The 22112-nt window shown below is 55.3% G+C and overlaps 1 protein-coding gene across 1 annotated transcript; it reads right to left on the reverse strand.

Annotated features, from left to right (window-relative positions):
* Positions 1-190: 190 nt before the first annotated feature.
* Positions 191-20464, reverse strand: MICALL1 (MICAL like 1; the record flags this gene model as incomplete). Its single annotated transcript, XM_084262979.1, has 16 exons — positions 191-2037; positions 2353-2399; positions 2734-2848; positions 3210-3283; positions 3666-3756; positions 4087-4213; positions 4541-4675; positions 5156-5634; positions 5973-6358; positions 7002-7065; positions 7582-8162; positions 10476-10612; positions 11321-11424; positions 12511-12652; positions 14117-14165; positions 20319-20464. 16 exons carry the CDS (start codon positions 20462-20464, stop codon positions 1916-1918), a joined length of 2799 nt encoding a protein of 932 aa, XP_084119105.1. The 3' UTR covers positions 191-1915.
* Between the last annotated feature and the right edge of the window lie 1648 nt (positions 20465-22112).

Raw genomic sequence — 22112 nt, forward strand, 5'->3', positions numbered from 1 at the left:
CTATTCCTTCATAAATCCCAGCATAAAATCTGCCTCCCAGTTTCCTTAAGGTCCCATCATCTGCTTCTCAGCAATACTCGTCAGCTGCTGCCCAGAGGCAGCCAGCACGGCCTGCCCCAGCCAGCATGCCCTGCCCCGGCCAGCGCGAGAAGGAGAAGCCGAAGCCGCAGCCGGTTTTTCAATCCAACGTTTCTTTTATTTCTTTCAGGTGAATGGAAGTCACGGAGTTAGTAGGGTATCGTTTACAAGTCAGAGTTCTGACCGGGCACGGGGCCAAGGGGTGTCAGGCTGCAGCAATCCCGATGGCCTTTGGCAACAGTGACATGACTGCAGGCTCTAAAGCGGATTTGTTTCTCCTCGGAGAAAAATTGTGCTTTAGGATCTCCCCTCCCACTGCTCCTCATCAGCCTGCCGGGGTACAGCAAGAGTGGGACGTCGAGACTGGCGTGGGGCTGAGCTTGCCCTCTCCCCGACATGCTGGGACTGAGGAGGGGGGCTCCGGTCCCCTGGGTTTTGGGAAACGAGTCCCTTTCCAGAATGCTACACCCACCACCTTGCAAGGCACTGCTCCGAGAGTGATTTGGCTAAAGCCTGTTGGGTTTTTAGAGGGACTGCAGCAGTTTGCTCGGGGCTGGTTACATCTGGTTTGCTCAGGAGAAGGCATGACAGACAGATGACCAACCAAACACCCATCACGCTCTAATTCAGACCGATCCAAGGATTTAATAAATAGCTCCTCGCCGTGGAGGAGAAGGCAGGAAACAAAAATGGAAGGAAGAAGGGATAGTTGGAACAACACTGCCCCCTCATTCCCTCCTCCAATGTACACACACGCACACACATGACAAATAAAATAAGGGGCTTTTAAAAGGTTTAGGGCAGGTTTGAGCTCATCTAGTAAAGGAGGTGTAAAAAATAACCAGCCTACCCCCGGCCACTTTTAAAGTATACAGGGATGAAGCTGCGTCAAGGTCAGTTGTGCCAGTGCCTCTTCCCCAGCCACTCAAGAGTGGCACAGGTGAGCAGGCGCACGAGCTTAGTGCCCCTTGCCAGCACTCAGTCAGTCTTAAGATTTTCTGCCTTGCCTGGAAAAATAATGTTCCTCCCTCCCCCTGAAAGGCAGCAGAGTCAGTGGTGTTTAGCAGCAGTGGGGGTAAGATGTCCTGAGTAGGGTGTGCGAGCTGCATCCTAGCAGCTGTACACCGTCCCCTTGGGTCCTCTCAGCCCTGTAACGGAGCCCACCCAGCCCTGGCGCTCGCAGGAGGGGACAGCTCAAAATAAATAGGGCACCGGTTATTTTTTTGGCTGTGGCCCTAGAGCCTTGTGATGCGGGAGTGTTTTCTTAACATTTTAGTTTAGGCCAGTAAAACCCAAAGAATCCTGATTCTAATGCCAAAGTTTTCTCCTGAAGTTAAAAACGGGACAGAAGGGGGACAAGAGCGGGCAGGCAGGGAAGGACAGGCAGGCCCTGTCCCCTCCTGGCAGAGGTCAGAGGCACGTGGAACTGTCACAGTTAGGGTGGGAGAAGGGATGGGGGGCAGTTAGTGCAAGTTTTCCCACAAACACCAAACTCCTTGGCTTGCTTCTCAGTTAATAACGAGAACACGCACTGGGGTAATATATCCAAAAAGCGAACCCATCTTCTCCCCACCCCGTTCGCAAGGCTTCACAGAAGGGACAGTCAGGCTCCTCCGCAGCCTTGGGAAGGGAAGCGCTTTGGTTGGACCCCCTCACTCCAAGCAGAGGGCTGGTGTCTCCCGGGACGGCAGCTCAGGCAGCAGGGGAGGGAGTGGGGCCAGAGGTGAGGGGAGCAGAGAGAGACAAGTACCCCCCTCCTGGCAGCCATCCCAGCCAGCTGCAGAGAGGCCAGGGCATTTGGGCAGCACACCCCTCCCACTGCTGGTGTTCCCCTGCTCTAGCTTTTCTCCTTGGGCGACTTACTCTTGGAGTCATGCTTGTTGCCCAGCAGCTTAAGCACCTTCATGGGCTTGAATTTGCCTTTCTTCTTGCTCTCAGTCTCTGTCTCCTTGTGAAATTCTGGAGTTGGAAAGGGAGGTTGTTACTGTGGGATGCTGGTAGTTGTTCACACACACACACCCCACAACAGAGGCAGGGGTGAGAGCTGTGAATCACAGCCTTCCACTGCATGCACCCTTCTTCCTGTGGTAACGGGGCGGGTGCAAGCACAGCTGTGCCCCAAACTCTAACAGCCTTTCAGGAAAGGCTCCAGAGTCTACACAGAATAGATTCAGTCTCTCCCCCTGCACATCATTTCATGACTGGCTTATGCTGCCCCTTGCTGAGGTCAACAGTGAAATCATCACTCCAAAAGCCTTCCTGAATGTTTCTTACCTTTCCTTTTAATCATGGCTTCCAACATTTTATCCTCCTCCTCTTCTCTGAAAGAAAGAGTGGGAAATAGGTCAGCAATTCAGCCCTGAGAACAGCTGCTGTATTGTTTAAGGCTAGAGAGCCTCCTACTTCTAAGCCATGCAGGGGCAGATCCATCACCGGCTCGTGAGCATTTGCTACCAGCAGGATAAATCCCACGTGCTGTGAGTACTGCCCCATGTTTCCCACACAGGGCATTCAAACAGACAAGAACTGGGAAGCCTGGGAAATATCTCAGCAGCAAGGACAACTTGGGACACCCCCACGAGCTGTTTGTGTGGCGCTGAGTCAGACAGGCTGCACCCTTCCCCTCTTCCCCAGCCCGCCCCACTCCTTGCTCACCTCTGCCGGTCCTCATCCAGGCAGTTCACAATGGCGTTCCTCTGCTCAATGATGGTCACCAGCTCCTGCATCAGCACCTTCTCCCTCCCTCGGTCCTCCTCGGTCCAGTCCTTCTCTACCCAGCCAAACCCCGAGGAAGGACAGGCAATTAAATGGCTGGAGGAGCTCTGAAATTCAGAGCTTTGGGGCAGAGATCCCCAAGCAGGATCCCCTGCTACTCTGCCATGCTGCAGGGCAGTTGGGCTCGCAGTGCTGTGGAGACAGAGCCTAGAAGGTGCCATCCCACAGGGACAAAAGGAACAAGAGCCCCTGCATGAGGCTGGGGCACACAGTGAGATGGGACAGCAGCTCTAAAGCAAGCCGATCACGCTGGCGTCCCTAGAGATCGGTCTCGATTCACCTGAGACCCAGCTACACAGAGGGGAACTGACACCAGGAGAAAAATGGAGGCAACCACACCCAGAGCGATGCTTTACCTGGCTTGTTGAGGAGGCAACGCAGTTCATACTCCACGTCCGACTGCCGCTGTTCCAGGTTCTGCTGCTTGAAGCTGCAAGGGAAGAAGGCACTGTCAGGAACCAGGGCAAAGCTCCACAGAGGCAGAACATCATCCCAAACTATGGGGTGAGTTTGGAAAGAGCCACCAAGATAGTGGTTTTCTCTTGCACAGCCAAAGGGCCAGGGAGCGTCAGCAGGGGCCAGCCCTGGCTGCTCCCAAGTCTTCCTGAAGGAGATGCTGCATGGGCTCTGGTGATTTGCTGTGGGTCTCTCCAAGCGTGTTTAGATACATTTGTCCATTTGCCCTCTTCCCCTCCCTTCTCCAGGCAAGGAGGCCGTGCCAGGCTCTCCCCTGGAAGCACAACTTTAGGAGGGCTGAGACACAGCTCCCTGGCAAGAGGGTCAGTGCTACCCACACGCCTGCATACACTTACATGTAGATGAGCTCTGATTCGTGACGCACCAGCATGTGCTTCTCATGGATGAGTTTGAACCAGTCCACCAGCAGGCTGTCCTCAGGGCTGTCTGCCAAGCAAAGGGACAATTCAGAGCCGGTCCCAGCCCTGCAGGATCTCACCAAACCAGGAGAGGGGCACTGGCCTAGAGCAAACCTGACCTCAGCCTGTTCCTGAGCCCCAGAGAGGCCTTATCTCTTCTCCCACTTGTTTCCACTCCAGGGACATCTCCATGTCCAGGGTAGGGCTGTGATCATTCTTGAGGCCCAGCACAGTTCCCTGTGCTCTTCCAACCCCAGGATCAACAGGAAGTCACGCTGCTATCTCCTTGGGTGCACAAAAGGTAACCCTACCTAGAGTCAGTCCTGCCCTATGCCCACAGAGACCTCACCCCTCATACCATTCTCAGCACTGCGAAGTTTTTCCTCCAAAGCCACCCCACGGTGCTCCAGCTGGTCCAGCTGGTGCTCGATGGCGTCCATCTCCCCATAAATGTCTTCCTCAGGGATGTATTGATCTGTCTGCACCTGCCAAGCAGCAAGGTAGAGACTTTCATTACCATCAACCTCCAGTTCCAGGTGTAACCCTAAGGCTGGTCAGTGCTAATGGAGGCGGGGGGACAACAGACCACTCCACCTAAGTGTGGATCTGAAATCCCCACCCCACTCTGCAGCCAAGGGAGACCATGTTGCCACCATCAATGGGGTCTAGCTTTGACACCATCCTCCCCAACCAGATCCCCCTGCTGCAGTCCCTACCACCACACATGCATCAGGGTGCACGCATACAGCCATGGCCCTGGGGGACAGTACAGGGCCAGCTCTTCAACCCCCTGCTCCCCAGGACACTTTTACCTTGCGTTTGATCAGTGGGAAGCCGTGCCCCGGTGCAGGAGGACGCACTGGCTTGGAGCCCTTGGAAGGTTTCTTAGCGGAAGGGGAGGCGGCAGGTGACGGCTTACGGTTGAAGGGATTCTCTTTGCAGGAAGACTGGAGAGTGGGGACAAAAGCAGACAAAAGAGTGTCCAGGGAAGGAATGTAGCATCTCAACAGCTGGGACTGAGCAGACAGGGCAGCCCTAGGGTTTGTCCTGGTTTCTCCTGCCCCACACCCTCCTAGAGGAAGAGCAAAGGACTGATCTCCACTGGCAGCCGAGCCACTGGGCAATACACAGCCGTGCTCCTCTTTGGCATCAGTCCCCCAGCTTTTCTCTACTGAGCACGCTGAGTTATTTTCTTTCACAGTTCCCTTCCTATTTGCTCTGAGCACATGACATCCTGCCTCTTCTCTAGCACGTGGGGTAGGCTGAGTACAAGTAGAGCCACCACCGAGCAAGCACATGCCTGAGGTTTGCTTTCATGGGGTCACACACCAGACCTACCTAAAGAGACAAGCCTGGACTCACTGTGGCAAAGTGATGGACAGGGAAGAAAAGCCCCAATTCGGATGGGAGGAAGGTCACCATCTCACCTTTAGCTGTGGCTTGGGTGATGAGGGTGTCTTAGGGCTTCCTGCACCCCCATCTGAAGCCAAGAGGATGGGCGTAGGGCTAGCCCCAGCAGGAGGCTTGGGCGGCAGACGGCTGGGGCTGGTCTTCAAGCTGCTGGTGGAGATGCTCTTGCTGGCGTGAGGGGTGCTGGGCTGCACCTCCCCACTGAAGCTGGCCAGCTCACTGGAGGAGGAGAAGGAGGAGTTGGTGGAGAGGCTGGCCAGGGCAGCAGGGCTTTCACTGGATGAGACGCTGGCCAATGGTGTGTCAGCACTAGAGGTCTTGGTGGCCGTGGGTGTGTGGACAGTGGGCTCAGAGGAGCTTTTAGGCACTGAGGTCTCTTCGGTGTCACCCAGCACTTTGGCTGAACTCTCTGAGTTGATGCTCTCGAGGCTGAGGGCTGGAGATGGGGTGGAAGATGACGGCTCAGAGTGCGACAGCCTGGAGATGGGGTGGTGGGCTGCAAAGCAAAGGGAGAGCTCAGGGAGGAACCCGGGGACAGCCAGGAAAGAAAGGGAGAGCAGTACATACTGGAGGCAGAGGTGAATGCAAAGGGAACCAGGTGTCTGTCTGTCTGTCTTCAGAGAAGACAGAAGGAACCATCCACCATAAAGGTCTGGCCTGCAAATGCTGTGCTCCGTCAGGTGAGAGGACATGGCTAGTACAAGTCCCAGCACAACCATCACTACATAAAGGCCTGGCCTGCCAGGGTGATGCAGAGATGCCCAGGAAGGGGAAGTCTCCAAGGGCCTGAACAGGGTTTGTGGGGGAGGGATAAGGGATTTGGGGGAAGCTCACCGAGAGGGGAAGCACTGGGGGCTCGCGGAGCTGGCCGCTTCTTCGCCTTTGGGCTGCTGGTGGGAGTGATGCCGTACCAGGGGTGGAGAGGCTTGGCAGCAGTCTCGCTCTGCTCTTGCTCAGGTGTGCTCTTTTGGGTGGCAGCACTCTCCTCTCCTTCCTCATCTTCCTCCTCAAAGGGGTTGTACGATTTGGGCTCTGTTGCATCAGACCTGGTCTCCTCACTCCTGGCTTTACCCACCTCCTCCCCATCCTCCTCCTCTGAAGTCCTACTCAGAGTCTCTTGGCTGCCGCCCAGGGGTGGAGGGGGAGCTGGCTTCTTCTTGGGCTCTGCTTGCACTAAGGCCATCCATGGTGGGTCCTTGGCTCTTGTAACAGCTGCAGCACTGGGAGAGAGAGATCCACATAGCAGGGAGCAGAGACAAGCTCGGATGGTGAAGCACATGAGAGGGACTCAGCCCTCAGGGAAAATGAGGGATGGAGCAGGATGTAGCAGGAGCTCTCTCATCCAAGGATGGTCCCAGTCTCCCCCAGACACAGTCTCGTTCTCTGTGGACAAACCTATGGGCCTGAGGGAAGCTCAGCCTGCCGGACGCCTGCTGGGCCCAGGAGTTTGGGTTTTGAATACTACAGCCTCCACCTGCTAAGCAGTGGTAAAGGCTGAGCCTTAGGGGCACAGCCGTTCTCCCCACCTCGAAGCTGTTCCTACAACCAGCTCTGGGCCCCAGGCTGTAGATGGAGGGGGAGTCGAGATCAGATACCTCTGTGGTGACACTCCCTTCCCACACTTCACAGGGCTCTTTGTCACCTTATCTCAGGTGTGGACTTTATCATCAGGTATGGACAAACACCATGAGCCTGACCGTACTGGGATAGCACCCAAGAGGGAAGGGAAGGGATGTGATCATAGCCTCCATCCTCCTAGGAGCAGGGGCTGATGGAGGTGGGAGAGAAGACCACAGCCAAGCTGTCCCCACAGCTCCATCTCACTGTGGGGTTTGCAGGTGATCTGTGAATAGAAGGACGTACCGATCAGAGGAGCAGGGTCTCCCTCGGGGTTTTGGGACAGGGGGGCTGAGTTCAGGTACCCTACCTAGAAAGACACAGGGTCAGACTGTCACAACACCAAAAGGACATGAAGAAAGAGGTTAGATCAACATGAGGCTCCCCTTACACGTCACCCCACGGGAGGCTGGCTATCCCCACTCTCTGAAGACCCCACAGTATTTCTCCCACAGTTGGTGCAGTCAACTGCAAATATCCCCCTTTGCCTTTTTCTCCACCCTGGCCTGGGAGCTGCACCTGGAAAACTGACACATCCCTTTGTCCCCACACCTGTAAACCGGACTAGCACTGCCACCTTCCCTCCACACTGGCAGCACCCCCTGGAGAGCTCTAGAGAAATATTAAGGAGCTGGCAGGGGTGCCACCTAGCACTGCTCTCTCCCTGCTACGGGGGCGGCTGGCAATTGAAGGCACAGTGCCTGAGCCTGATGAGGCACAAGGGCGTCGGCTGCAGAGAAGGAGCAAAGCTCATCCCATCTGCAGCCGACCAGCTGGGCTGCTGGGGAGATGGAGGGTAATCCCTGCCACCACGGCGCTGCCTTACCGTTCACCATGCCAGGCCCACACTCGCTGCCCTCGCCCGGCAGAGTAGACCTGGGCCGGGGCACAGGGTGAGACGTCGGAGGGGAGAGCGCTGATGCATCTGCAGCCCTCCTGGGCGCAGGGGTGGGCCGCGCGTCTCTGAGCCGTCCGTCCAGCGAGCCGGCTTTCTCCTGGGTGAGCACTGCGGGCTTGCTGGGGAGGGGAGGTCTGGGGGGAGTCTGGGAGACAGGCGCTCCGCTGCCTACATGAGCAGGGGGCATCGCTGTCTCTGCTTTGCTGGCTGTGCTGTCCTTCTCCACTGGGCCAGCTAGTCCCTCTGCGGGCATCGGGATCTCTGCCACGCTCTCCAGGGAGTCTCCGTCGTCCTTCCCCACTTCTGCTCCTGCAGCGAGGGCATCCTCACCCACGCTGCCAGCCCCAGTTTCAGTTCTCAGCTCTGGTGACAGTCGGGCTGGGCTCGGCCTCCTCTCTGCCTTCCCACTCATGGCCATTTTACCACGATGCTGTGTGCAGACAAAAGTCCCTGCCTCTGACCCGGGCTTGTATGACCCTGGGAGCAGCGTGCTGGAGCACTCCTTACACCTGCCAAGGAGAAGAGAGAGCCCCATGAGATGGGCAGTGCCATCCTGCCCTTCAGGGCAGGCAACGCACCCAGGACATCCTTGTAAGGCTGTAGAGCTAGTTCCCACCCTGCTACTAAATCTTAGCGTGGTCTTGAAGGAAAGGGAAGGAACAGAGAAGTGTCACCATGCCACCATATGGAGCCATGGGAGGTCACAACTCAAATACCGTGTGCATTTGGGTTCCTCCAATTTGAAAATGATTTAATTAATGTGTAAGGGCAACAGTTGGCACTGGGATACAGCATGGATTTTTCTACTGGAAAATTAGAAACACAGAGTTTTCCTGGAAAAGATGCAGCTGACAGGGAAAGGGAGAAAGAGCTACAGGATCACAGGTGGCCCAAAGAGAGTGATCAACCATTTACAGACACGAAACAGGGAGCATCAACTGGAGTCAGGGAGCACTGGTTCAGAACCAACTCAGAGAGGCCACAGGCTGCCTTGCAGGGGTTGAGGATCTGGGCAGGTGAAAGAACCATCAGACACATTTGTGGAGGAAAAAAAATTAAAACAGGACTCCCCAAACTCTGGGTATTAAATAAAACAACACCACTTCCAACTTGGTAAATCCCTGTGCTGGAAGCTTGAAGAGCAGCCAGGAGAAGCAGCATCCAAGCCTAGACTGGTGTCACACACCCCCTCACTGTGCTGACCATGTCCCCAGCAGGGCCATGGCATTTGGCTGGAGAGACAAGAAGAGGGAACGATGCAGTATGGCCGCCCCTATACTCTGCCTTGCCTGCTGCAGCTGGTGGCTTCCCTGTCCTTTGCCATCTGCCACATCTCCTTGGATCATCCACTCTATCCCCACAGAGCCTTTGAATCCTCCCTAATGAAGCCCTCCAGGTGCAAGCGTCATGCACAGCACTGGCACCCAAGTCAGCCCTTTTCCACCTGGGAAAGGAGGCAGATAGCACACATGAAAGACAGCCAAGGGCAAGGGGCTGATCCAGCACTCCCATGAACATCCAGCTTGTTCTTTCTTGTCTGAAAGAAAGAACTGCCTGCAGCAGCTGGTGGCCCTACATGGCAAGGAGGTAATTTTGGTGAGGAATTCTGCTCTGGGTGTCCAGTTGACTGGGATTTCCTTTGAAATTTAGAGCAGAAGTATGAGGACACAGGGGCTCTAGAGCAAAAGGGTATGATGAAATCAAGACATGGCAAGTTTGGACAAGGGGAGAGAGAATTTTGTTTTGGGTTTATCTCCATCAAACTACAGAAAACTTCCACAGGACATTCCCAGTCAAACAGCACCCAGGAATCCGCAGGGAAAGAAAACAAACAAACAAAAGAGAAGCATAAGGAGGCAAAACACTCAGGACATTGCTGCTCAGTGTGAAGAGCCACAAGCTGTGCCAAGGCAGATGTGCACCTCTCCAATTCCTGGCCCATAAGCAGTGCTGCCCCTGCACCCCAAAGGTCCTGATTTTGCCCCAGCTGCAGATGTGAAGCTTGACTGGCCCCAGCTCAGCTCTCCTCCTGCAATGCTGTTTCTATGACACATCCCATCTGGCTTCAGCAGGGACTGTTTATACAGGTGCAGGAGGCCTCTCCTACCTTCCCAGTGGCTCAATATTTCTGGCCTCAGATGCCAGCTGCCCACTTGCCAGCTCTTGTCCCGTGGCCCACAGGAGAGATCTCATCCCTTCATCATCAGAGCAGGGAAAGCAAAGGGAAATGACTTCACAGGTGCTGCAGGTAAGAACCTGCACCCAGGGAGTAACCACAGAGCTGCTGACATCTAAACCCTCATTCCTCAGCCTGGCAAGCCTGCAGCTCTCCACACGCTCTCCCAAGAGCTCACCACCACCCCAGGCAGCGTGGGAGCCTGTATATCCAGTTGAGGACATTGAGTGGAGATGGAAGGAGGACTGTAGGATGATGTCCTTCCTGTCTTAGACCTCATTGGAAGCAGTGGGGTGGGGGGCAGTTCTGGGCAGGCAGGTGGTAAAGAGGCAGCAGAGCATCCCGGCTGATGGATGCAGGAGAAGCACAAGGGGCTGGGATCCCAATAAATGAAGCAGGAAAGTGCAAGAGAGAAGGGGAGGCAGAGAGTAGAGGATAGAGGAGGCAAGCAGCATGGGGCTGGGCACAACCTCTAGGACAGGGGGCTGACAGGCAAACAGACCCTCTTCTGTATCATTTGAGGCACTGTCATTGATGCTCCATGGTTGCCCAAGGACAGGGACACACAAAGACAGGGTGCAGCTGGCCACGGACCTCCAGTTTGCCAGGGAGAGCAGCTGCCCCACCAGGCCTGGCCATGACATACCTAAAGCACTGGCGGTGGTAGAGCTTGCCCTCGGCCAGATAGCGCTGGACCAGATGGACGTGCTGCTGGCAGGCTGCGCAGGTGCTGCTGAGCGTGGTGCGCTGGGACCGCTCCGACTGGTCCGAGGGGGCATCGTCCTGAGACATGATGCATGGGGAGCTTAGGAGGGGGCCCATGAGCTGCTCCCCAGCCCGTGGCTCCTCCGGAGCAACGGCTCCCCGTGCAAGACCCATTGCTGAGTGCTTGTGGCACAGCTCAAGGGCTGACAGCGCACAGAACAGCTGCCCCTGAGTCCAGACACAGACAGGCTGCCTCTTCCCAAATTAGAAGGGGGCACTCCATAAAGTGCCACACCCCTATCTATCTAGGGCTGAAGAGCTGTGGAAGGGACTAATCTAAACCCCAGGCAGCAGGGAGCTGCAAGAGGAACCCCCTCTCTTTGGAAAATAAGCCACCTCAGACATCTGCAAAATATCTGAAATAAAGGGACAAGAAAGAGAAAAGCACCTTCCCTGCTCTTCCAGTCCCACATTCCCGCTCTTTCCTCATCTACAGGGTTATCTTCCCATAGGAAGGAGGGTGCTTGTGCCCTGGGTGGCTCAAGGAAGTGTCTGGCACCCATCTATCCCTGAAGAAATTTCAGTTCATAAACTCCTAAGGAGAAATCATTCTCTCAGCTGGGTCCCTCGAGGCACCAAAATCCCATACACCCTTCCCACCCCAAGACACACAAGTAGCCCCCTCCAAAGATCCATCCCACTGTGACGGGCTCTCTCCCATTTCCTAACCCACAGCGCAGGGAGCACCGCTGCCCCAGGCTGGCTTTGAGTTAAGAAATTAGGTACCTGTGGTGCTGGGGGACTCTCGACTGCAGCCACGGGCTTCTTGTGAGAGAGCAGAGGAGGCGAGGAGACAGCAGCTGGGCGCTTCATAGGCGGAGGGACTCTGGCTGGAGGCAGAAGGGAAGATCAGGCTCTGAGGAACGGTGACTCACACCACCCGTGTGGGGGAAGGGGAGGGGAAAAATAATATAGAATCATCTAGCCTTGTGACATGGGATGGGACTTGCTGCTCCCAACACTTCAGTGCCTATTTTAGGTGGAAGAGACAAACACAATCTAATAATGGGTTGGCTGCGAGGCTGCCAGAGAGCCTGGCCCTCCTTGGATCCCTTCCTGTGGCTGAGGGACACTGGCCTCTCACTGTGATTTGATTTACTCATCAAATGCTGCTTGGCTTCCTTGTAATCAACTCTCTAAGCAACGCTCACAGCCCAGAGCACCCTGGGCAGCTGCTGATGTATTGTTGTGACCCACTGGGCCACAGGGCTTCCGGGCTGTCAGCAGGTCAGTGAAGCATCTGTGAAGCCTGTCAGGGCTGGCACTCACACCAGGACCCAGTGGGAGGAGTCGTCGGGGAGGCCAGCATCACTGGAGCACACATACGCACACAGAAGAGATTTATCTGATGTGGTGGCTGGAGAGCAGAGCAGAGTCCCCACCCAGCAGGGATGTGCTGGAAGAGCTGTCTCAGAGCAGCTCTCAGCTCAGGTTGCAGTTGCGAGGACAGATGAGCTAATCTGAGACAGGCCACTCCGGCTCCCCTGCCTCCATCCTCTGCTGGCTTTACACTTTCTACACTCACAGATGCTGCAGCAGGCAGGCTGCCTGGGTAGCTTTCTCCCATGCTAGTGGGTTAAAGCAGATCACAAATGGGTCTGACGAGCACCAAGGTGGTGGCCCAACCCAAGCAGCAGGAATGCGCGCGAGGGAGGAGACACAAGGCTTCCCTCTTTCAGCAGCCTGAGCTGTGAAATCACTCCCCACCTCTTGTGAAACCACATCCTACTCCACTCCTTGTTCCAGGCCTTCCTCACCAGCACCAGCAAGATCCAGTCAGATACTACCCACTCCTCTCCCCAACAAAAACACATGGCTCCCATTTGCCACAGGAAGGAGCAAGCACAAGGTAACGCTGGGTTTCCCATGCTCAACTGGGGGCAAACTGGAAGCCAGAGGGGTGGGAGGACACTCACCTTGGCTGGGGTTGTTGAAATGGTTGTAATACTGAGACACGTAGGTCATGATGCTGAGGCAGTCGGGGACTTTCATGGAGACCATGTCATTGGGATCCAGCAGGGCCGGGATGCCCAGCTCCCGCTCTGCCAATTCGAACGCCTGCAGAACAGCGAGAGGCGTTAAGCACTGAAAACTGATGGTGCCTCAAAAATACAGAGAAATCCAGCTGCAAGGACCCCTGGATGGCACCACTGATGTACAGAGGCTCCCAGCTTAACTGGAAAGGTGGCATCAGAAGCAAGGGAACAAGCTGCTGCAGCTGCCCTTTCCTCCAAGACATTTCATCTGCCTGTGCCTCTGCAGCTCCCATCTGAGGAGTGCTGGCACTCGGCTGCTGCCCTGGGACAGGGCAGGTAACTCTCAGGTCTCAGTTTTCACTGGAGAAAAAAGCCAGTGCATTTTCAACCCGTGACATGGGCACACCACCAGTGTCCTGACACAAGAGCCTGGCAGAGCCTTGGCTGGCACCATGAAGTGCCATGGGCTGGCAGACACTTCCAGTGACACAACCAAACACCAGCTCTACTGAGCAATGTCGCTGGCCACCCCAAAAACTTGCCCCACAGAAACACTGCCTCTACCCATCCTTTCATGCTCCTAGGTGCCACATCTTCCCCTCCCACAGCTAACGTAGCTTTTCTGGCTCAACAGCCAGCAGCATGCCATGCACAAGCCACTTCAGTACTTCTCTGCATCTCAGCAAGTAGAAATGACAAGGACATTGTGACAAATAGCACGTCTCCTACAACTGCACACACAGCGACTTGAAAGGAAGGAATGAGGAAGGAAAATAGCTGTTTGGGAGCTTCCCACTTTGCAGTGTGTGTGGATTACTGGATATACACTGGCTCTCCCACTGTTGTGGCAAGGGCAGAGTACCTGCATTGATCTCCAAGGAAGGAGGGATATGAGAACACTGCAGGGACTGAAGAGAATCGGGAGGGGATGAGAAAGAGCGCTAATCCTGAAAACCCAAATGACCTCGCTCAACTTGTCTTGGGAAGGTGATGGTCTATGTCTCCCCACAGACTATTAGATGGAGCCTGCAACAATTAGGTCTTTCAGAAAGTAATAAAAAACCCCACAACAAAGCCAGGATATTACTGCTCTGTCCTACCCCTAACCCCTGGAGTTGGGCATCTCCCCATCCCCCACTGCCTGCTTCTGCTGTTGGTTCCAGCTGTCCCAAGCAGGAGGACAGCACTGCAAACCAGCCTAGGTCCAGCACGAACTCCTTCTTTGCTTATGCCTGGAGCAAAACTAGCTTCCTGCTTCCACTGCCTGCACCTCTGAACAGCTGAGGGCAATAAGATATTGCACCATTTTAATCTTCACCTTAGATGTTGTCTTTGGCAACTATCAGGATAACCATCTTCTCTTCAGTACAGACTGGAAGCTGATGTTTCAGACTCCCCTATGTTTCCAGAGAAGCTCCTGCCTGTTACTTGCAAACACAGATTTTTTTCCTTACACCCTCACTACCGTCGCAGAGTCCTGCAAGAGCTCCACCAAGTCATTCTCACGTCCCTCCTCCCTCCTGTGCCGTGCATAACGGGGACTTACCAAGCGGTTATTCTCATAGACATCATCCTTGGAGAGAGAATCAAAGTCTCTGAAATGAGAAAGCACAAAAAAAGCCACATGAGGTGCAGAAGAAAAGTGCCCCAAGGGCACGACACGCAAGTTCTCAGGACAAACTTAAAATAACTCAACATGCAAGACCCTAGATAAACAAAACCTTGGCAGAGCAGATTTCAGGTTGTAAAGGGACAGAGGAACCAAAGGGAAACTGCGATTAAAAAAAGAAACCATGGCCCCAGCGGGTAGTGACCAGGAAATTTAAATGTCATTCTCATCTCTCATTACCTGCTGCTTCTGCCCTCGTGATTAAAGGCTGCAGGAATACCAGGGCCATGTTCCGAATAGCACTGTGCACTGCTGTGCTGAAGGATGCACGACATCACCCCAAACCTACCACTCCAAGGCCACCAGCACAACAGCGGGATGAGGACAGGAAAGCAGGTCCCCCACCTCAAGAGAAAGAACTGCCTGCACTGGATCTCTCCCTCCTACAAGAGTCCTTAGACAAACCTCCCTGTGCCACCTTAAGCCATTTGAGATGACCCCCAGGATTTGGGATGACACAAGAAGTTCTGAACTGCACTTCCATCCTCGCTTGCCCCCCAACACTCACAGTACACAGCAAACCACCCCAGCCACAGCTCGTGCAGTGAGGCAGCTTGCTGAACGTGAGGTGCCCAGGGCACAGAGAGGAACCCCGGCAGTTCCCAACCCTGGCGCATTGCGGCATTTCACTTGGTCCCCGGGATCCCTCTGGGGGATTGAATCAGCCCAGCCACAGGGATTGAGTCAGAGGAGCAGTGGAGAGAGGGTTAAAACAGCATGCAGGTTTTTAGTAGAGGGGAAGAAACACAGGAAGGAGACAGCTATTCCTTTTGCATGTGTGTGTGGGTATAATGTGTGAAAACAGCATCATGCTAAACTGACTACAGCCTCTTCCTGCCAAGGATCTCAGCTTTGTCACCAAAAAACCCTCACGCAGCATCTTGGTACGCCCACAACCTGGATTCCCAGAGGGGATACAGGCCAGAGAGGTTTAGGGTCAGGTGAAGCCCAATGGCCCAGACAGAGGTGCCAAAGCTTGGAAGACCAACCAGAAAGATAATTAGACACTGTGCAGGACTCAGGCGAGATGGTGATTCTTCAGCCATGTGCTGGCAGAGAGGGGCTACGGAAGCTTCTCTTCCTCCACCCCCCTTTGCATTTTATTGCCTTTTCCTGTACTACTGACCCGACCCACAGCGGCGCCGCACCGCAGGGCAACCAGCCCCTTCTCGAAGCCCCTCGCACGGCTCTCCCAGTGCGGCAGAGGAAGTCCGGGATGTGCTCAGGAAGATTTTCCCAGCTGCCTGCACCGCTGTAAAATTACACTTCCTCCGTTCAAAAGCGAGAGGCTGCTGGTGCCACTTCCTCCCCGACAACCGAGGCTGCCGGCGCTCGCTGCAGCGGCAGCAGATGCGGCCGGCGCACGGGAGCCGGGCTGGGTGTTCAGCACCTTGCTGAAAGCTCGTGTGAACACACACCCAGAACTCAGCCTGGGCACAGTACTGCAACAGCCCATCTCTGCACGCTGGTGAGAAAAGGTCTTGGCTTTGATGTGAAAACCAGTGCCTTTTTTGTATTTATGCCTAGTCCCCATCAGGAGATGTTTCTACCCTAAGTCTTTATTTTATTATTTATTTTTTCCTAGAGAACTCCTTTAACCTTGTTGCTTTAAGGGTTGGGGTTTTTTTTCCCTTTTAAAGAAAAATACCAGCTTGGGAACACAGAAGTGATGACAGCAAAGTTGATTTATCAACTGTCCTCCAAAGAAAGTGAAGGTCGTGAATGAATGCCCTGACTTTCAGGATAGGGGAGTGCTGTGGCTGGAAGCTCAAAGGCTCCTTTGGTGGCCTGGGTTGAGGAGTATTTTTTGACAGACAAAACACCGTGTCCATCCCGCTCTGCCCCAGCGAGCCAAAGCTGCTTCTTGCAAACCAAGGCAAATCTGCTTGGGAAGGCAGATGCCAGCAGAGAGGACGTGAAACTCAGGAGATCATGGGGGGCTACCAAGCAGGAAGGGAATAGTTTTTTTCCACTAATGCAGGATGTCAGACTCTCAGCTTTTACCCAAGATACTGAAGTCCATCCGTACGAGGCCCCAGGGATTGCAGTTTGCTCAGTCCCAGGCAGGGCCACACCGATCTCCCGTTGCCCTCAACACGAGCACTCCCACATGCCGCTCTGCCGCGTGGCATCCCTGCAGCTCCCTGTACCAATACGCAAGGACCACAGTCTCTCAGGCTCAGAGGAAAGTCACCCCAGCCTTTCCCCTCTATAAGCTGCCTCCTCTGTACAAAGACCAGGGCTTGCCATGTTGCAGCTCTGTGACATGTGGCTGCATGTCACATTATTTCCTTGCCCTGATCTCAGCAGCCTTTCACCCAGCTCTCCTCAGGCTCCTCCTGACGGCATAGCAGGCCAAGGCATCAGACGTAAGAACAGGCAAGATTCTCTCTGTCCCTGTTGAACAACTGTCTCGACTCAGCAAAACCCAGTGTCACAGCATATCCTGGAGCAGGATTTCCATGCAAATAACATCCCAAGCGATTAGCTAATTAGATGCATACAGAGCCACTGAGCACTCCAGGGTTTAGGGCAGCTGCCAGGGAGCTCGGCAGACCCAGGGAAGGGGGAAGGGTGTGCCGTGCAGCTAAAACCAGAGCAAATTCCTGGATGCCTCAAATATAAATCATGAGCACTTTCATGGCAATGCTGCATAATAAGCCCTTCAGCGTTCCAGGTCTTGTCAGGGAAATGCAGGCAGTACATGGGGAGGAACGAATGAGATTTGTGATCCTGCCTGTAACCAAACCCGCAGCTCTAGGGAAACAGAACAGCGTTTCTAACGTGTGGCTCTGTCTTTTTTCCTCGAGCCTCCATCTCTCTTGGCATTCCAATGGCATGTGCCACGCTCTCTTGTTCTCAGCCCCGAATGCCAAGAACCTCCCCTGAGCTCTGGGGAGGCCACACAGCCTGGAACGCTGAGAGATGCTTTCTGGTCTGCTAAGCTGCAGCAAATGCCTTGTAAACACTCATTTCATGCTTTAGATTTCTAAAGCACTGAGCTAACAAACTCATTAATCCCCACAGCCCACTGTCAAGTTGCCCTGGATGCTTCCAGTTTACATGACAAGGGAAAAGAAGAGATTAAACGCCTCCTCTCGACATCACACAGCCAGCAACACAGGCAGAGGCTAAATCCAAGTTTCTTGGTTCCCCCAGAGGGAGAGAGGCAGTGAAACCAAGCAAGGTGTGGACCGTAGCGGAGCCATGGTCAGGGACTTTGAGCTTCATGATTCAACACACAGGCCTGGCAGGTATGCACCTCACCCCGATGGTCAGTTCAAGACATTTATCCAGATCCAGTACACACCGAGATGTCAGTTTACTTTCATTAAAGAACCCACAAAACCCCAACCCTCTGATGTTTCCAAGAGCTCTGCAAGAGTTGCTCCAAACTTTTCCAGGGGACATCACTCTGATGTCACCTGCCTTATCCCAAGGCGATTGTGCTCAAATTGGGGGTCATGCAGAAAACTGTCCTTGGCTGTGCTCACTCATACAGCCTTTCACGACAGCCTCTCCCCTGGCGTGTCACCTACCAGCGCAGCAGGGCTCCAGGAGAGCACACAGGCAGGGTCTGACAGCCGGAACAGAACAACACTCACCACAGCAGCAGCAGCAAAACACCCCAAAGGCCCGGAGGATCAGGGTGCCACATAGGTAGAGAGCTCCAGCTCAGCTCTTGTACGGATGCGCTCATTCCTCCCCTCTGCATCCCAAGGGGAAGCCAGGAGGAAGCAGAAAAGCAGCTGAGGACAGAACTTCAGCCTGCGGGGAGCAGCGCAGCCGTCCCACGTGCACCGGGAGACCCTCGCACAAACGAGGGCCATGCAAGGTCAGAATCGTGCTCACAGATCCCTGCCAGGCCCCGTGCCCGGGCTGGCTGAAAGCACGTTAGAAGAAAAGAAGGGCAACCACTTTTCCTTTGCTGTCAGGAGATTTACTGCCTCTGATCCGATCTTTCTGCTTCCAAATCGGGACAGGCTGAAGAAGCTGGAATCAGATGAAATGATGCTACTCTCCTGACCACCCTCTGAAAATCCTTCTACAACATGCCATGTCCTTGTAAGGCCCTGGGCTTTGCCTCTACAACTCGGCTCATGCAGAGGACCTGGAAGCACTTAGTTAGGACATCTGCCAGGAGCAGATTTAAGCCCACTGACAACTTAAGAACGGCTGCTGCTTAATGGAATGGTAAATATGGTTAATGGGAAAGCATCAGGTGGTTTTAGTGGTGTTTATCGTAAGTTTTTGCTGGTCCTCTGCTTTTCAGTTCCCAGTTACTGTGCCGATTACAAACTAAGTAAAAAACCTCAGTCACACAGTAATTGCAAGTGTTCCTGGCTTAATTTGTCTCTTCCCCTCCAGCAGCCTGACGACTGCGAGTGTTTTCAGAGGCTCTACCTGAGCTGGGCAGACCACGCAGCTCCCTCAAAACCCAGAGTGATGCAAAGCCACTGTACATCTCAGCTCCCAAACACCACACTGAGGGTTTTGTAGCAACCACAGCAAGCAGCAGTTTGGTTTCTAACCTACCTGTTCAGCTTCTGCCCATAAGAACACAGGCCTGCTCTGCCCTATCATGAACACCTCAGGCTCCACAGCAGAGTCACTGTCAAATCTCTGCCTGCTAGAGGTTACCATTGTAACAACAGGCCATACTGAGGCCAGCTCGGAAAAGAGGATTTGGTCAATTCAGGCAACCTCAGAGGAAGAGCCACCAGCCCCAAAACTGAACGTGACAGGAGATGGATGCACCACTGAGCTTTGCTGGCAGGTGAGAAGTATGTGCACACCAGAGGCACAGCGCGTCAGGGCGATGCCTACCTGTGCTGCAAGGGCTGCTGAAGATTAGAGCAGACAGGAGGCGTATTCCCAGCAGCGCTGGGGCACGCAGGGTTACCATGGCAGGTCGGGGCAGATTCCTTCCAGCAGCTCAGCCAGTTTCTCCAGCCCGACATCGTGACCCCAGGCAATCCCAAACTCACTGGCTGCCTCTTTAAACTCATATTCCCCCTCAGAGCCACCCTTGGAAAACGGGGGTGGACAGAAGAAACTCAACCTACTCCAAGCCACTTGCTGGGGGAGGTCAGCAGGGCTCTATATCCCTGCTGGTAGGTCCTACCCTCAGTTTTCACTCCATCATCCATGGAAAACAAGCTGCAAGAAACAATCTGGTCCATGTCTGCATGCTTCAGAGTGGCTGCCTCTGGCGGCTGGGAATGTCCCTGTGCTGGGCAAGACTCTGGTCCCTGGGAACTGGGAATGCCCACCTGGTGCAGAGGTGTAATACCCCCCACAGCCAGCTGCCAGCGCCATGCCTGCTTCCTGGCAGGTGCTGCTCCCAGTGCCATGCCCACTCCACTCCCAGTGCCATGCCTGCTCCCTGGCAGGAACTGCTCCCAGTGCCATGCCCACTCCACTCCCAGCGCCATGCCTGTTCCCTGGCAGGCAGGAACTGCTCCCAGTGCCATGCCCACTCCACTCCCAGCGCCATGCCTGCTCCCTGGCAGGCAGGCACTGCTCCCAGTGCCATGCCCACTCCTGGGCAGGCGCAGCTCCCAGCAGGGCACACAGCAGCGCAGCGACTTGAGGCCGAAGCCAGCCCCTTCCATGCTCTCCCTGGCCTCAAACCACCTGACTCCTGCCAACCCTGATAGGCTGAAGGGTCAGAAGGTCACTCAAACACAGCAGCATCCTTCGGCCCCGTACCCACCCATGTCAGAAGGCGACAGAGCCATGGCTGTGCTCTCTGCCCCTGCACCCACCACGTCCGTGCAGAGGGAAACGCCGACCCTCCCCGCCAGCCAGTCCAGAGCCGTCTCCTCCGGCACATCCTTCACCCCCAGCTCCCTGCGCACCCCCGCCCGCCCCAGAAGCCCCCGCAACAGCGGCAAAGGGGCACGGACAGCTCAGCCCGCCCAGCAGCGGGGCTCCCGGCGCCCTCTTCCCTCCTTTCCTCCCTCCCCGCGGAGAGCGCGGACCGGCGCCGGGCCCCAGGACGGGCGGCCCGCTCGGCGCGGCGGACGAGGCGAGGCCGGTGCCGCGCGGCCTGCACCGCCACCGCGGTCGCACTCACAGGAGGTCGGGCCGGTGCCGGTGGAGGATGGCGCAGAAGGCCAGGCCATCGCGGAAGGAAGAGCTGAGGTCGCGGATCTCCACGCCGCGGTACCCCTCGCACTGCCGGCGGCACCAGGCTTGCAGGGCGCCCCGCGGGCCCGACATGGGGGCGGCCACACTGACTCCTGCCGCCGCCGCGGCCGCCGCGATCCCAGGGGCGGGGCCGGGCGGTGAGGGGAGGCCTCCCAGGGGCGGGGCCGGGGCAGCCCGACACCTCCTCCCCTTGCCCGGCGAGCCGACGGTACCTGCCCGCTGCCCTCGACGGGGCGGAGGGCCGCGTAACACGGGAAGGGCTGGGAAACGGGTGGCAGTGGCACCCTGGGCGGGAAGGGGAGCGCAACGCTCCCGGGAGCGGGGCCTTCCCGCAGGCTGGGAAATAGAGCCGCTCTTTGGCTTCCCCCTCTCTGAATTCTCAGAGGAAAAAAGCTGAAGGAAGTCTGCAGCCTCTTTCCCCTCTCATTCCCTGAAGGAGCAGCGGGACTGGCAGCACTTCCCAGGACTGAACTCAAGTTCAACTTCAGCCACACATCTGGATCCTGGTCAGGCAGCAGCGGTGCTAGGGTTGTGAATTGTGGCAGCAGAGGACAGGACTGTGGAGTATGTATAGGCGGCTCCCAGGGGAGACACGGGGCCAGGGAGGGCCTTGAAGATAAGGACATTTAGAAGCACAGGCAACGCTTCACAGGAAGCCCTGGAAGAAGTGGAGGAAGGGTGCAATACAATCTCAGGAACCTGCGACATGAAGATGGATTGTCATGAGAGCTGGCTCGCATGCTAGCCTGATGGTCTGACAAGGCAGGGCGAGGAGCACACTATTAAACATCAGGGTTTCGTGCGAAACACTTGTTTCACTTGCAGTTAGGCAAAGGGAAGGGCAATAGCTACACCTCTGTGGAATACTGATCCATCACACAGATGGTGAGCTTACTGCTAGCAGTCCCAAATCAGTAGGCATCCCCTCTCTCCATTTGTTTTTTTACAGGCTCTACAATACTCCCCAATCAGATCTCATGCTTAACACCCTCCTTCCTCTATTCTGCTGCTTCATTCTGTCACTCCGTGGCCCCAGAGCTGCAACAAGTGAAAAATAAAATTCTCTCTGTGAATGGCTCACACAACCTCCCCCCACCTGAGCCATGTATAAATCCCTGGAAAAGCTACTGTGTACAGAAGAGGAAATTATGCATTGTCTTAGTTGACAGAGCTGGCTGCTCAGCATCCCCCAGAACTGCCTGACAGCTTCTTCCTGACACATCCTAAGGGAGAGCAGGATCATGACTGTTTCCTTAGCAGTCTTTTCCAGGGTCCATAATCACACTCACTCCCTTCACGACTGTAGGTAGAGACATGGAGCAGATAACCCTGTGCTGCAGTTCCCCTGATAAAACCATTTTGACCAGAATTGCCTGAGAACACTTCCACTAACCAAACCCTGCTGCAACAGGCCAGGCTGGAGCTCTAACAAACCCACACCCGCCTCTGCACAGAGCATCTCTCCAGCAGCCACGGGGCTCTGTTGACGCTGCTGAACGCCCTGCATTCCTCCAGCTTCAAGCAGTGCCAGGCACCGTGACTCGCTGAGCCCATCTTTCCACCCTGTGAGAGAGCTGCAAGCTCTTCCTGGCTTCGTTCCACCAAGTGCCAGTCCCGCTCAGTTAACCTTCAGCAGCCCCTCACACAAGGCCTGGAGCCAGGCAGATGGCCTCTGTGCATCCTCTGGTAGCCGTTCCGGCAGACGCAAACACAAACAGCA

Source organism: Gallinula chloropus (assembly GCF_964237585.1).
Source record: "Gallinula chloropus genome assembly, chromosome: 1".
Lineage (NCBI taxonomy): Eukaryota > Metazoa > Chordata > Aves > Gruiformes > Rallidae > Gallinula > Gallinula chloropus.